Source organism: Lonchura striata, chromosome 3 (assembly GCF_050655825.1).
Source record: "Lonchura striata isolate lonStrDom1 chromosome 3, ASM5065582v1, whole genome shotgun sequence".
Classification (NCBI taxonomy): Eukaryota; Metazoa; Chordata; class Aves; order Passeriformes; family Estrildidae; genus Lonchura; species Lonchura striata.
In genome coordinates, this window is record NC_140705.1 from 15347628 (window position 1) to 15364338 (window position 16711).

The 16711-nt window shown below is 48.6% G+C and overlaps 1 protein-coding gene across 1 annotated transcript; it reads right to left on the minus strand.

The window, feature by feature from the left end:
• Positions 1-1230: 1230 nt before the first annotated feature.
• On the minus strand, positions 1231-15703 carry KLF11 (KLF transcription factor 11). The gene is made up of 4 exons (XM_021525419.2): positions 15529-15703; positions 13077-13331; positions 6026-7004; positions 1231-4127 (listed from the first exon to the last, which is right to left on the minus strand). The coding sequence occupies exons 1-4, from the start codon at positions 15568-15570 to the stop codon at positions 3823-3825; spliced, it is 1581 nt and encodes a 526-aa protein (XP_021381094.1). The 5' UTR covers positions 15571-15703; the 3' UTR covers positions 1231-3822.
• Positions 15704-16711: the final 1008 nt, after the last annotated feature.

Sequence of the window (16711 nt, forward strand, 5' to 3'; positions counted from 1 at the left end):
CAAAGGGGTAGTTGAGAAGGCTTCTTTTGTATGCAGGCTGTTTTCTATCACTAGATGAAGCTGTTCCAGACTCCATCCCCATGAGGATGTGGACTGAGTGCACCTCCTGGCTGCATGGAACAGCTCAGACCATATCTTGGGTCTAAAGAAAAGCAGAAAGGTATGCACAGACTGAAATCCATTGTCATGTTTCACATAAACAAAGCCAGGAAAACAAAATAAAAATCAGCAAAAAAAACCCACTGAAACAAGTATTCTTAGAGATGTAACTCGATGCTCAGAAAAATCTTCCTTGAAAAGTAGTAGAGATAGGTAAGACATCTTCCCCTGGGAGACAAAAGCATTGTGGCAAACTGCAGAGCTCAGGGGCTGAAGTTTGTGCTGTTCTGCCAGAGCATTAAACCTGTACCTAAGCTTTCCTTTCCAGTTGTTCTCTTGAGGGGGAAGCAGAACCATCCGTGAGATCTCTTTTCACCTTCCTCACACTTGCAAGAACAATGTGCTCTTCTGTGGACAAAGCCTTGAGTCATCACTCCCAGGTCACTCCCTAAGGGCTCTGCCTGTACTGACTGAGCCACCTTGCAGTGAAAGGCTGACAAAAAGCTGCAATCATTACACCTTCTCCCTTTCTGCTGGAAATAAATATTTCTGCAGTTCAGGAACTGGTCAGATGGAAGCAGCATAAAAATGTAGGTAGTTGCTGCTGCTGTCACCACCACTGGACACCTCCTTCCCAGCTGAGACTGGGAGGTAATACCCAGCCTGCCAGAGGCACGTGCCCACCTGAGCAGAAGAACTGGGGCTAGCACAGCCACCTTTAGAGTTAAATTCTCATCTCTGCCTTATTCCAGCATTCACTCCAAGCACAGCTTGTGACACTAATGGAGCAGCACCCAGCACATCCCTTCTGCTGACAGCTGCTGGAGGCTGGGCTGGAAGTGGTGTGGAGCTGGGAACTCTTGTTTCCAGAGAGCAGAGAGAAGCCTCAAGGCCTGGTGGGGGTGTGCACCTCTTACCAAAAACAGGAGTGGTGTAAAATCATCAACGACTGAGCACTGGTCAATTTACAACAGGATCCAAAAAATCCTGCATTTACAGGTAAGTGAATTAGCAAGCTCCAAGTCTTCCACTGGCCTAGACACACAACCTAATTCTGAAGGATTTACATAGTTCCGGAATGGACGCCTGTGAAACCTGAAAACCCATGATTTTTTTATGACTTAAAACCAGTCACATTACATACATTTTATTTAATAAAAGTTAAAAACACGTACAAAAATGCAGTTCCATTTCCGTAAAATATAGGCTCAAAATAAAAAGACTGAACAGTAGAGTTCAGGCAGTAAAGTGCAAGGACAGCAGCTATGCCAGTCATGCTTAATCCATAAATAACCCTTACACAGCAGGAAGGAACACAGAGAGCAGACACAGCCACACTGCAGCACAGCTATTCACACACGTCCACAAGAGAATGACCCACACATCCCAGAGGGCTGCAGGAACTGCAGGCCAGGTACACCCAAACAAGGAGGGAGCAGTTGCTTTTCCACATCGTGACACACATACATGACACACTTTTAAAAAGTCTATTCTCCAAGTCCACTGTTTTCCTCCCCCCACAATGCAAAAACCATGACAATTTATATAATTATGACAAGAGTTTCCAAATTGTTTTCTCAGGTGAGCACCATAAATAGTTAGTCTGTAAAAAAATGAAGTGCGAAACTGGCTACTAAACTGAGACGGGACATGCTTCTCCTGGTTAAAAGCATGCAAAAACAGCATCCAAAAGTCAGACTTCTTGTTCTAAGGGATTTCTGAGGAGAAAAAAAGTAAGAGCAGCAACATCTCTTTGTTCACCACAGAAACTTGGAAAACTAGGTAGCAACAGAGAACAGCAACACCACAAGGATCCACTTCACCAGGCAAAGAGGTTCCAACCGAGCCCTTTGGAGATTCCAAAGCAAGGCCCACACACACCTCACTGGCACGTACACCAGGGTCAGTGGGATTACAGCACGTGTCAGTGCACAGGGTGTGGGCCTTTACAAGGTCAGGCACAAAAGCTTCAGTACACCTAGCACAATACTCCGATTTAGTGCAGCTTGGAAACTTACTACTGTTAATTATAGACTTTAGTGTAAAAAATAATTACATCATCTGCTTTAACTGAAACAGGTCTCTGCCAATTTCAGAGGAGTGTCAGCTGAGGTTGGCAAGTCAGCACTTCCATAGATGAGATCTGTGCTTTGCCCACAAGACCAGAATTTCAGAACAAAGCAGTAAAGAGAGAGTGCATTCCAAGTTATCCACAGTTGATGCATATAGGAAGAACAATCCTCCTCAGCGCTCAACTAAGCTTCAGTGCAGAGTGGCTGAAGGGAGAAGAGTCCAGAAGGAATAAGCACTCCAGAAATATTTCATTCAGGGGGGAGCTGTCTCCCAGCAAAACACCTGGTGCTTTGCTGTCCTGTCAGCTCTGCTACAGTACATACACACCTTCTGCACCTCGGGAATGGAGCACTCCGATTGTGCTACGGGCATTTTGTTACTCACACCATGCTACTACAACACAGCACTCCTGCAGCCATTGGTTCCATTTCTTAACTATCATTACACTTTGTGTAAAAGAAAATCCATTCAACAGGGAGAGTGTATTGTTTAATAGAAAAGGGTGATTTTATACAAAGTACTGTGGAGAAGTATAAGGCCACATGAAGAGCATCATCAAGTTGACAGGGTGGCTATCTCTTAACTCAAGACACAATTAATACTTCCTCTGGTGCATTGATACAGGTAAAAGAAAGGCTTGAACAATTTCCTATAAGGTGCACAAGTATCCACAATACAAAAAAAACTTTATTTTTTTTATTTCTCCTCTACTCAAAAAATATATAGAGAGAGCCACTAATTTTTAATGGGCTATCTTGCCATTTTCACATTTTTCAGTTTATTTTGATATGTTGGTTTAGTAGGACCAAAAATAAAGCATAATTTTTAGTGTCAAAATTTCTAAACAGGGTTTGTGCTTCTATCTCCATCAGAGCAGTCTGGCTCCTCCAAACTTTGCTCCAGTGGAATGTGGACTCAAGAATGCTTCTACCAACAGTTACATCAGCTTCTACTTGCAAAGGGTATGAACTCATAAAATGCTGAGGATCTCAGCACTTGTATTCTCAAATAAGATCATTCTGGTTTGGTTTGTTTTAAAAATTACTGACTCACTTTGATCTCCAATGTAACTGCATAAGGAGAGCATAAGAGCACTAGCCCATTGCAGGATCAGGATCTCCAAGTGTGAAAACACCAACCAGTATGAGTTATCAAATGGTAAGTGTTTATAAAACACTCTGAATACAATAGTTTAGGTTCACTGAAAAGGAGTTTCCAAAACTCTGGGTCTCATCCAGCACAGCCCTACTAATGCAAGTAATTTGCCTGCATAACAAGACCAAAATAAACAAATACAAAATATATTTGGTATAGAAAATAGTACTATAAAAATTAAAAACCACCCTGTTTCACTGTCCATCAAAATATTAACAGCAAGCATTACAACTACAATTTTTTTAACCTATTGCCAAAATAATTTCCAAGGAGTTCTACTTTCCTGAAGTGCTGGTGATTGCAATTGCCCAAGTACTGAAAAAAACCAACAGGGAAGGGACGAGGAAATATGTTAGATTCCTCACATAGCACTATCAACAGAGGACCTAAACTGCAGGAAACTAAAGTACACACAAACACGGGGAAAACAAAAGCCATTGCCATCGGAGCTCTTCCCGATCTTTCGCAGAAGTTTGCAGAAGGTGCTTCTTCGCTCTAGCCCTGGCAGGCAGGTGATGGCACGGGGATGAGCATGCTCAGGGCGCTGCTGCCCCTGGGTTTCTCTGCTGTGGCAATTCTGCCGAGTTTGCCAACCTCTGTCTGCCAGCTGGGCGTCTTCTTGGCGGCCGTGTGGCGGCGGGCGTGCTTCGTCAGGTGGTCGCTGCGCATGAAGCGGCGCTCGCACACCGGGCAGGAGAACTTCTTCTCGCCCGTGTGCGTCCTGCGGTGCCGCGACAGCTCATCCGAGCGGGCAAACTTCTTGTCACAGCCGTCCCAGTTGCAGCTGAAAGGTTTTTCACCTGCAGGACACAAAGGAAGCGTTCGTTACTTTTGAGAAGCTGCGTTGCGGTCTCATCAAAGGACTAACTTAAAACCTGCTTTGCAAAAACCAGGGAGTTCCGCAGAACTGCTCATCTGTGCAGTCAATGTAAGATTAAGCTTTAGAGAAAAATAATAGCTATCATTTCTACTTATTTCCTTATCTCTCTTTAAGTGTTCTTTAATCAAGTCTGGTTTTCCAGTTGTCCAAAATCCCAGTTTATAAAGCTGCCTTATCTGCTGACTGAGAAGCAAGCCCCATCCCCATGTATCCATATCTCTCTGGCTGCAGCATGTCATCCACAAATACTGTGGGCAAACAGGAAGCCTGGAATGGAGCCTCTGGGTCCTGCTCCATGGTCCAGTTCCACACACAAACACACACCAGCGAGCACTCCTGAGGCAAAGCCTGTCTGTCAGCCCCCCCAAACCAGGAATGGCAGCAGTCAGCACAGCTGCCCACATCAGCTGCTGCTCATCCTGGGCCACTGCTGAACATCCCACCTGTCCTGAACAACCACAAACTGCAACTGCTGCCTGCAACTCCCACAGGACTCCAGACAAACATCTACCATGTGGCCCACAATTATGGGGACGCTTCAGAGCAGAAAAGAAGGGACCCGCAGAAAGGAAGCTCAACAGGAGTGTTCTCACTTCAGGTATTGAGAGTAAAGTCTGTGTCTTCTGGATGCTCTAGGATCTAGCTAGTCAGCATGCAGAGAAAAGGCAGAAAAAGAAAGCTGAACTACTCTTCCTCCTGATCCTGTAATGGGAATTTGTTAGTGAGGAGTAAGCATGTTTCACCTGGCATTGATGTTTTAATCACGATACAGGGACACACACAGGCTCCCATGTGCACAAGGCAAGGCACCTGCTGATAGTCTGTTTATCCTGGAGCACCAGGTTTAATTCAGCAGCCTCTCAAGCCAGAAGCAGAAGCATCATTTTACCTCTGAATGATGGTTTACAAGAATTACCAGCTTCATGTAGAGGTTAAGCTCTTTTCCCAAAGGAACTGTTAAGACAAACTGCCAAACTAATGCAAATCCTGTCACGCAAGCTGACATACAATAAACCCAGTGACTGTGGGGTAACAGCGGGTAGGGGAAAAAGTTAAGGAAAACCAAAAATAGAACTATTCTATACCAGTCTCCCACTATGCCTATCCTTCAACATCAAAAATAATCCCTGAGAACTCCAAGTTAGTTTTAATTTAACAAGATCCTGGAAGAAGAAAAAGGGTAAGTAAAACACATATAGACTGTTTCCCCACTGACCAAATTTATGGAGCAAATCACTTCATATTAATTACAATTCATTTTCATTTACATCTAAAATTCCCCTTCTGCAACTGAATAAACTGTTACATTCCTGTAGGAGCTCTACTTCCTAACACAGCAACCCAAAATCTCAATGCATTCCCATTTAGCCTACACAAAACTCTGGGGTTTTTTTTGTTCCCCCTAAACGAATATAAAAAGCAGTTTCTGAGCTTCTCTCTTCTTTTACTCGTGAACAATTAAGACCAACTACCTGTACTGTATTTTGCTTACACCAGACCTCCCCGTGCTCCAAAACAAGGGACTTGCACAATTCATTTCAATCTAGTCCAGATGGCAGGAGTCCACTTAGATCTAAACAAATGCACACAGATGGCAAAGCTTCACTCCAACTAAAGCCTGTGAAATTCAACTAACACTACAGGGTCAGCTGAGGTCTCAGAACAAAGTACGTCTTGTTTTGCTTGTCCATGGAGAATGAACATCCCCAAGATGAGCAAAAGCTTCCCCATTACCTGCTTCTTCCCATTCCCACCCCCCTCCATTCAAAGACATGCATTTCGGTGCCCCAACACAAGCCAGAGCCCTCTGGTACACACCAGTGTGGGTGCGAAGGTGGGCTTTGAGGTGGGAACTTTTGAAATAGGTTTTCTTGCACCCAGGGAAGTCACAAACGTAATTCCTCCGCCTGGAGAAGTCCACCTGGGGGGCACAGGTCTGACCAGAAGCGATGAACACAGGAGCAGGGGCGAGGGGCAGGAGCTTGGTGCTGCCCACAGCCACCACGGCCGGCGGGCACTGCGGCGCCTGCGCGACAGCGGGCGGCGGGAGCACCAGCATGACAGTCCCCTGGGGCACCGACGGTCCCATGAGCACAGGCTGGGACAGCGCGGCTGTCTGCGGCAGAATAGGCTTCATGGGCGTTGAAGGCTTGACATAGGCATTAATCATGCTGCTTTGTCCATTTACAGGGATCATTTGACAGAGAACCTGGGGGCTTGAGACGGGGGCAGGTGCCGCTGGGGTAGCTCTTTTTGGCAAGTCACTCTCACAATTCTTTGGTAAGTGGGTTTGTGGCGAAACAGGCCGGACTGGTGGTTGCCCTTTATTGGTCGCAATATCCCTGGAGTCACGTGCATAAGGCTGATGTACGGGAGAGGTTTTGTTGATTAAATCATCCACAGCCCACGTGTCCTGTGGCAGTCTGGAATGTTTTCGGTCATCCGCTCCACACCAGTCTCTGGAAGTGCTGTAGCCTGAAGTTACCTTTGTTTTCTCTTGCACAGCAGGAATGTGATGGTAAGCAGAACTATCACCTGTGTGACGTATGACACTTGTTGCCATGGCCCGGCAAGGCTGAGGTGCGGAGAATTCAGAGATCACTGGCTTCTGACTGCACTGTCGCCCCACGCTGGGAACAGATGGCTTGGCTACGGGAGAGGCACTGGTTGCTGATGTGACTGAGCAGGCAGCTGTGCTTGCCATGACAGTCCTTGGTTTGGAGTAAGTCACTTGTGAGGACAGGAGCGTAGCTGCCGACATCTCAACGAAGTCAGGGCTGTGCGGAGGGGTCATGCACTGCAAAAAAAAACCCACACCAGTGGGGATCAGTGTAATTCCATAGCACAGTTTTTCCCTATTTTTACTCTGAAAAATAAAATTACACGCCCTCTCCCAGCATCTCAGAAAGTGCCTCTTAGGACAAACTGAATAAACTATACTGCTGTGGTTTAATCTCAGATGGCAACAAAGTCCCATAAAGCTCACTCATCCTCCACCCCATATGGATGGGAAGGAGAATCAGAAAAAGGTAAAATCTATGGGTTGAGATGAGAACAAATTAATAATTCAAATACAGGAAAATACAATAATAAAAATATTGATTGTAATAAAAAGGCAGATAAAAAGAGAGAGAAAAATAAAGCTCAAGAGAAACCAACGATGAAAACAACTGCTCACCACCCACCTGGCCTGATCCCAAGCAGTGACTGGCCCCTTCTGGCCAACTCCCCCCACTTTATACACTGAACACGATGCTCCATAGTATGGAATATCCCTTTGGCCAGTTTGGTCAGTAGTGTCCGAGCCATGCTCTCTCACAAGGCTTCTCCTCCTCACTGGCAGAGCAGGAGACACTGAGAAGTCCTTGGCTTAATTGTTGCTGAGCAGTGCTTACTCTAAAACATCAGTGTGTTATCAATATTAGTCTCATCTTAAATCCCAAACACAGTACTGTGCCAGCTACTAGGATGAAAATGAATTCTATCCCAGCTGAAAACAGGACAATATCCACCGCATATTCTATGCCACTTACATCATGCCCACACTTTTCAATACATCCCAATTAACTATCATTATTTTTCGTGTCTTTTGATACAGGTATGATTCCCTTAGTCTATGAGCCATCCCTGTAAAACATCTGTTGAGCTCACTTGTGCATCGCTTTGGGCTCCAATTCATGGCAGATCTTCAGGGCAGGAAAGATTGTGTGTTACGCTGGATTGCTGCCTATTGAAGTTAGTTCTCATTCCACCACTGCTGTGTTTGTCCAGTTCCATCAAAGTTTGTTCTTCGTTAATCTGGGTGACTCCTACTGTAATACCCTTGATGTGGCATGTAGCCCCCTCAGCAGTGGTGACATGAGTGTTATATGGCAATTAACATCATACAATCCAAATCACTGGCTGTCCTCACAGAACCAGATCCCCTGGAACAAAACCTTGGACTTCCCTATCCTCCCACAGTACCCACCAAGTGCACCGAGGTCCTCAAGCAAAAGCAATGCCATGGATCGGGTTGTCACTGACTGTTGCAGGAATAACCCCAATTGTTTTCCCCAGAAGCTTTTTTGTGTGCACTACAGGGACTTTATCCCCCTCTACACTGTGTAAGTTTTCCTTGAGCACAGCTGGCCCAGCTGGCAGACCTCTAGTGCTGACTGCCCAGGTGGCCTTCGCTAAATGTGTATCCCATTGTTTGAAGGTCCCACTACCCACTGCTCTCAGTAACAGTCTGTTCTATAATTCAATTTTCCTGGAGACTGGCACAGGATAGTGCATGTGATAAACCCACACAATGCCACGCTCTTCAACCCAGGTGTCCGTGAGGTTGTTTTGGAAATGAGTCCCCTTGTCTGGCTCAATTCTTTCTGGGATGCCATGTTGCTGTAAGACTTGCTTTCCAAGGCTCAGGACAGTGTTCCAGGAAGTGGCATGGGGCACGAAATAGGTTTCCAGTTATCCAGTGGTTGCTTCCACCATCATAAGCATATGGTGCTTGCCTTGGTGGGTGTGTGGGAGCCTGGTAAGAGTCCATCTGCCAGGTGTCCCCATATTTCTATTTCTGCCATTGTCCTCCACACCAAAGAGGCTTTAACAACTCATCTTGAATAACAAGTGTATGTTTCACAATTATGGATAGCCCTACAAAAGTGCCCATGGTCAAGTCCACCACTCGATCAACACACCATCTACATGTTGCATTTTTTATTTTTTCCTTGATGACCTCAGATGTCACCAAGCAATAAATAATTCACTCTTGTGAGTCCTGCCAATCCAGATCCACTTCAATCTAAAAAGTCTGATGCACCTCTTGGTTGTTTTGATGTTCCTTGGTGGCCCAACTCTTGGGTACATGAGCATCCACATGACATACCTTCACAACCAGGGTCTCCACCCAGGCAGCAGTATCTTGCCACAAGGCAGCAGCCCAGATGAGTTTACCTCTGCTCTACTTCCATCACTGCAACCACCACCACATGGCATTTGCCACCACCCGTGAATCAGCAGAGATAAAGCACTGGCTGGTTTTCTTGTTCAGCAGTGTCTAAAGCCAATGTTCACCTCTGCAAAGTAACTCAAGTCACCTTCTCCTTCAGCAGCTTCTGTAACTTTTTGTAGGACATGCCATACACCCACTTTTCAACCTCAGTGCTTTCCTACAATACAGCAGGAATCAAACATTTCTCATTTTTTGGTAACTTATTATACAAGAGTCTCTTCAGCACGTCATCTCCTCAGGTGGCATCCAAGAGTCTGCCCTCTCGCCAATCCCAGGAGTCTTGAAAGCAGTCACGATGACTGAGGTTTCTTGTTTGAGCACCCAGCGTGACCAGCAAGACCCACTTATTCCACATAGCATCACCTATGTGGTGTGCAGGAGACCCATCCTTTGCACATCCAGCCCAGCAGCAGGAATTGGGATGCTAGGGAAATTGTGCTTCAGTACCAATCACTTCCATAGCAGCTGGAACATCTTTGTAAGCTGCCAGGATCTCTTTTACAGTTGGAATACAGTGGGCTTCAGATCCTCTGTACCCCCGACTCCAAAACCCTTGAGGTTGACTCAGTTCTCACTGTGCTTTCTACCACAGGTTCCAGGTAGGACCCTTGTCCTTGGCTGTGGTGTAGAGAACATTTTTTGTATCTTGTCCTGCCTGGACTGGCCCAAGGGCTGGGCAGAGTTAATTTTCTGCATTAATTATCTCCTGTTTTATTTGTTCAAAGGCTTGTTGTTGTTCAGGGCCCCATCTGAAATCATTCTTCTTCTGGGTCACTTGACAGAGAAGGCTGACAATCAGACTGTAATTTGGAACGTGCATTCTCCAAAAACCCACAATGCCTAATAAAGTTTGTGCTTTTCTTACTAGTTGGTAGAAACGTAGCTGTTATTTTGCTAACCAAATCCATTGGGATCTGATGACATCCACCTCGCTATTTTATTCTTAAAAACTGGATCTCCTGTGGAGGTTCCTGGACCTTACTTTGTTTTATGGCAACTTTCAGAGAGATTTGGACTATTTTCTTCCCTTTCTCAAAAAACTGCTGCTGCATTGCCCACAATAGTACTATCAATATATTGCAAGCCCATGGCAAATGCTTCAAATTTCTGCCACGTGGGTTGGGCACACTGACTTCATCTGGATCTGTGGGTGACTGTGCCCTGCTCATATCACAATAAACCCCCTCTGGTACAGCTAATTCCCTTGGGTACCAGACTGTAGAGTTGTGTTTGCCCCAGACATGTCTCCCCACAGTAGCCCACCTGCCTGGGTGACATTACATCTTTCCTGAAGGATACCTTTCCTTCACACCTGACCGAGCTGCCTTCACAGGCTGAAGACTCATGTCATTTTTTCAATCGCCTCGTCAATGCTCTCTTCCCTAGAAGGTTATCCCAACTGCTTAGCTTCCTGATCTCCTAATTCTAGGCTACTAGCCCCACTGGAGCAGCCAGGTGACAGTGTGCACACCTGGACAGCAGCTGAAACCTCTTCACGTATCCCACAGATCCCTCAGGGCCAGGGATTGAGTGGTTACCTCTTGTTCTGTCTCTTCTTCCATCCAGTTTTTGTGATGGCCCTGCTTCACCCTCCTTCACTAAATGAGCTGGCTTTGGTGCTCATTTCTTCTTGTGTACAAGCACAACTGGCAATGGCACAAGCTCATCCTCTGGCTCAGCTGCATCATCCCTTGTTGGGGTCTGAGTAGTCACACTGCATGATGCCAGGGTCTGAGCAGCCACAAACAGTTGCTTAACCCTAAACAAGACCTGAACCACATTCCCAGTTCCTGGTCATTAATGGACCATGGTTTCAGCATCCCAAGGATATTCAAAATTTCCAAAATTCCCATGCCTGGAGAAGAAGGGGAAGACTGTGTGTGTCTTCTACACAGATTGGCTGTGTAGGCAAATGGTGTCACTATTAGCAGTTTCTAACAGATGGTTCCCCAAGTATTGAGGTGATGATCAAGGGGCTGAGAGTATGGAAACCAGATTAATTTCAAGGCCAGCAGTTCTGTGCTATCACATAATCCAGTGTTACCAAGTACAATAAAATGATAACCTTAGTCCAGCCCCCAAAAATACCATAACACTAGGGGGAACATACATAGGAAGTAAATTGTTACATAACACAACAACTCTGATAGCAAATAATTCAACACTGTGATCAACAACTAATAAACTAGTAAGATGAATCCTGATAACAAATTTATTTCAACATGGTTAGATCTGTCATGAAGGAGAATCAGAAAGATAAAACTCATGTGTTGACACAAGAACAAGTTAATAATTGGAATAAAGTAAAATATAATAACAACAATAGTAATTATTATTACAGGGAGATACCAAAAAGAGAGAGAGACCAATAAAACCCAAGAGAAACAAGTGGTGCACAGTACAATTGCTCATCACCCACTGACCAATACCCAGGTGCTTCCCAACATCACTGGTCATCCCAGTTTTTACGCTGGGCTGACACTCTGTGTATGGAATATCCCTCTGGCCAGTTCAGATCACCTGCCCTGGCCATGCTATTCCCAGCTTCCTGTGCACCTCCTCACTGGCAGAGCATGGGAAACAGAAAAGTCCTTGACCTGGGGTAAGCACTGCTCAACAACAACTGGAACATCAGTATGTTACTAACATTATGCTCATTCTAAATCATCAACACAGCACTGTGCCAGCAACTAGGAAGAAAATAATATCCTAGTCAAAACCAGGACACCACATTGCCTTATCTCATGACAATTCTGATTATGCTTAAAAGCATACTAATAAAAGGAGGGCAATGAGGCAGCTGTAAACCTGCACAGAACACTGCAAGTATACTCACTGCACCACAAAACAGTCTTTCATTCCTTTCTCCTCAGCAATGGGCACAGCTATAAGAGGCTATAAGCAGAATAAACAGACCAACAACAGATAGCAATACTCTACTTTTCTGTTTCAAGCTCCCAGCAAGCCCTAAATCTTCTCAATGATTACCTCATTGTTTCATGGCTACCTTTTAGATAAAGACAAATGAAAGTGCACTGTCCCTTCTTATTCATCCATTTCTCTCTATGCTGTCTTCCTGCATCACCTCTTCTTCCTCCTTTCCCACTGAAAGATATCTCCTGTGCTGCTCAAGAGACAGTGTCAGCACTGAGCAGCAGGAGACATTATGGCAGCTGCTTGTCAAGCTGATCTTATCCCAGCCTCTTTCCTCTATTATTCCCATTTTTCCTGGCAACTGCACACTAGAAGCCTACTGGTTGAAATGGGCCTTAACCATCTAAAACCCTAATGGCACCAAGCCCTTTTTTAATACCTACTTTTGTTGCAAAATAAATTGAAATAAAAGAAAAAATATTTGGATTCAACCAACATTAGTCAGCTGGAGTAGACCAATGTCTGGAGAAATAACAGGCTACATGTACAAACACATAGTACAGAAACTAATTAAATTGCCTATTTCATAATGGTAGTGTGTACTTTCTCTTAAAATGACCAGCGAAGCATAATATCATCAAGGGCCTTTTTTTATACAGTGCTTGCAGATATGTTGATGCCTAATCACCAAGGCTCACTCTGCCATTCTTACTCAAAGTGCTCCAAGAAACCTACAACAGCCATGGTGACATCCCCGTCAAATCCAATAACCTGTCTTTCACACCTAAATTTAACAAAAGCCTCTACATTTGCTAAACCAGAGAGAGCAAAAAAACAAACTCAACATGCCCACCTCCTGACTCTGTGCACACATACAGCACAGGCTATGACAAAGGGACACCTGAGCAAGCCTGTCTTTTCCAGCCAAGTTAAAGCACTGCAGGGATGTGACATCCACGCGTTGGGCATATTTATTTGTGTTCATGCTTTTCTTACCAGTGTCGATAGATAGTCCTTTGGTAATTCAGCCGCAGCCTCGGCATGCATTGTGAAATCCCCAGAATCCGAGAAGGGCGTGAGGGGCCTTATCTTTAATATGTCACCTTTCTGTGATCTTTGACCCCAGGAGCTCATACAAACAAGGGCTTCAACAGCTTCAATGTCGTTCTGCTCCAAGGTGCTGCAGGTGGACCTTTCACTGTCATGACGCTGCCGTTCACGGATGGACTCATAGATGTCCACGATGTCAACCTGCGTGTAATCAGATTACTGGCTGTTAGGACAAGTCAGAATACAAAACTGACACCACCCACACACAGTCTGCTCACAATGAAGGTCAACTGAAACAGATCCCATGCCCGTGGCAAGACTTTTACCAACTGGCTCATCTCTCACTGTCCCCTGAGCTTGTCTTCACATTCCCTTCTCTTAAAAAAAAAAAAAAAAAAGAAGACATGTGATTTTCCAGGAAAATAACAGATGTGCATGGCTCGCATTTCCACGCTTACTTTCCTGGATGACACTGGTCTGAACAAACACACCCCTTGTATGCTTGCATACAAGCATAAAAGAGGAAAATCCTGACTTTGAACCTTGTTTAGACAAGGCTGTTTCCTGAATCCAAAAGACTATTCAGCACTAATCTCATTCTGGAAATAAGATAAATTTCAGCTGCTGGTAAGATGCTTTAAGGTATGATCATTGCCTTGGAGTACTGCACATCACAAAGTATTTTTAATAGAGAAGCCAGGATAGGGAAAAGATAGAAGGAAAATGGTCTTCAAAGTGCAGTGAGAACTGTTTGCATTGTACTTCAGAAAGGCCTGATGCTACATAGGTATCTAAACCTAGCCTGATGCTAGGTATCTAAAGCACACTAAGAGTAAAACAAAGACAAATGTAATCATACTGATTTGTTTCCAATTACAAGCATCAGAGAATATCTGTGTGGGCATGTGTACGCATGCAAAACACTTGACTTCTGTGCACAAGGATATCTAAACTTCACAAAGCTCTCACAGTGTTTCGCAGTGACTCCAAAAGCTATGCTAGGTTAATGTGTTATTACTGACATGCCAGCTCAGTCTCAGCTAGGCATCCAGGCTCCTCCAGTCTTTAGACACACCAACTAATTTGAAGGCTGAGATTCAGAAGTGTGGACCAAGCCTCTTGAGCCTATTGCTGTTTCACAGAATGTTTATGTACTGCAGGAAAAAGATTTTACTCTAAAGGCAACACCACACCATTAGCATGGCCTCAAGCCCTAGAAGGAATTCTACTCATTGGTTGACAACCTGTACACTAAGTCAATGGGTTTTGTTACTGAGTTAAGTAATGTGAGATGATCCTTATTGAACAGTGTCACAAAGATATAAAGCTGTATTTACACTCTAGGGATGTGCAGGCAAACATGCTAAACATAATGGATCAAAAATATTAGTACTGCACTCACAAAAGACCTTCACCTAAAACATGAGGTACCAGGCACGGAGATGTCATGATTCGGGGGCCGGAAGGGGTAAAAGCGATTAACACCTTGGAGACAGACTTCTAAGAATTGCCACTGAAAAACAATGAGAGGAAAACACGATGTGTGCCTGCAAGCCTGGACCTCACCCGCCTGTCACACCGGGCCAGGCCAGGCGGGGCTCTGGCTCTGAGCAGTCTGCCAGTGCTCCTCTAAGCGCGCCTGCAAGCAGCCGAGCACACAGGTTTATTTTTTCCAACCCTACGTTTCAGGCGAGCAGCTTTCCCTAGAGAAACCTTAAAAAAAATGTGCCTCCCTTCCTCAAAACACACTCCGAAATTTTAAAAAAAACCACCCTGACAGAAAAAGCTCTTTCTGCAGACGAGCGCTGCAGCGCGGGCTCCCCGGCTGCTGCCAGGGAAATGGCCAACCGCGCCTGTCCTCGCATCACCCCGCCGGGAACTACGTGCGGGCGGCCGGCGGGACGGGGACGGGCGGGACGGGGACGGGCAGGGAGCGTGGCGGGCAGGGAGATGCGGCAGCGCGGGTCGCTCCGGGCAGGGAGGAGCGGGCACTGCGGGCAGTGCCGGGGGCAGCGCGGGTCCCGCCGCGGGGCAGCGCCTCCCCCGCCGCAGCGGCCCCCGCCCGCTCCCCGCGGCCGGGCGGTGCCACCGAAAGGAGGAGGAGAAGGGGGCGGCGGGCAGCTCCCACCCTGCCGCCGCCGCCCCCGCACGGTCGCTGAAGGAGGGCCGCCCCCCTTCCCTGCAGGTGAACGCTCCCTTCCGAGGGCTCTGCCCTGGCACAGCCGCCCAGGACCCGCTGCCCAACCAAGCCGCCCCCCGCCGGGTGGGCAGCGGCCCCCGCCGAGGCGGCGGCGGTCCCCGCACTCCGCCCGGCGCCGAGCACGTGCCCGGGCTGCACCGGCGCTGGCCATCCCCACCGCCCCTCTTCCCGCCCTCCCTCCGCGCGCCCGGTGCTCACCGCGGGCGCATCTCCCATGTCCGAGCAGGGCGAGCCGTGCATGGCGCGGCTCGGGCGGGCGGCGTGGGCAGCGCTGTTCCCGGGAGCGGCACGGCGGGAGCGGCAGCGGCGCGCACACAGCGGCGGGAGCGGCACCCGGCGGCGCCGCCTCCTCCCGGCCCCGCCCGCCGGGAGCGGCGCGGCCGCGCGCCGAGGGAGCGCTCCGAGCGCAGCCTGCGCCAAACCGCGCGGAAGGGACGGCGCCGGCCAATCAGCGCCCGCCGCGGCCCGCGCCCGGCCAATGAGCGGCGGCGGGCGGCGTGATCGCGGCGTGCCGGCGGGAAGGGCGGCGCGTGGGCACGGCCGGCGGGAAGGCGGGGAGGGGGCGGGGCCGGCAGGGGCGGGGCAGCGCGCGCTGGAAACTGGGGGAAAGGTCGGGGGCGGGCGGCGGCCGGGAATGCCCGCGCGCGGGGGGGCGGGGCCGCCGCTTTCCCCTCCCCCCGCGGTGCGTGCGGCGCGGCACGAGCGCTCCCGCCAACCGCCGCCGTTCCCGCCGCTCCCCGCCTCCCGCCGCTCCCCGGCTCCCGCCGCTCCCCGGCTCCCGCCGCTCCCCGGTTCCCGCCGCTCCCCGCCTCCCGCCGCTCCCCGGTTCCCGCCGCTCCCCGGTTCCCGCCGCTCCCCGCCTCCCGCCGCTCCCCGGTTCCCGCCGCTCCCCGGCTCCCGCCGCTCCCCGCCTCCCGCCGCTCCCCGGTTCCCGCCGCTCCCCGCCTCCCGCCGCTCCCCGGTTCCCGCCGCTCCCCGCCTCCCGCCGCTCCCCGGTTCCCGCCGCTCCCCGCCTCCCGCCGCTCCCCGGCTCCCGCCGCTCCCCGCCTCCCGCCGCTCCCCGGTTCCCGCCGCTCCCCGCCTCCCGCCGCTCCCCGGTTCCCGCCGCTCCCCGGTTCCCGCCGCCGGCTTCCCGGCTGGAAGAGCGCCCTGTCCCCGCCGCGCCCGTCGAGGTCCTGCCTGCCACATAGGATAGGGAAGGGGTCGGGTGCCTGCCCGGCCACGGCACTGCTTTGCCGGATGAAGGATTTGGGATTACAAATAGCCCTAAATCCCCTCCCAAAATCCATGAAGGGTCAGTGTTATGGATCATTGGATCCGTTGGTGTTGGAAGGTCTCCCCTGGGCCAGCCCAGCATGTAGCTCTTAAAAGCCTTCAAGTC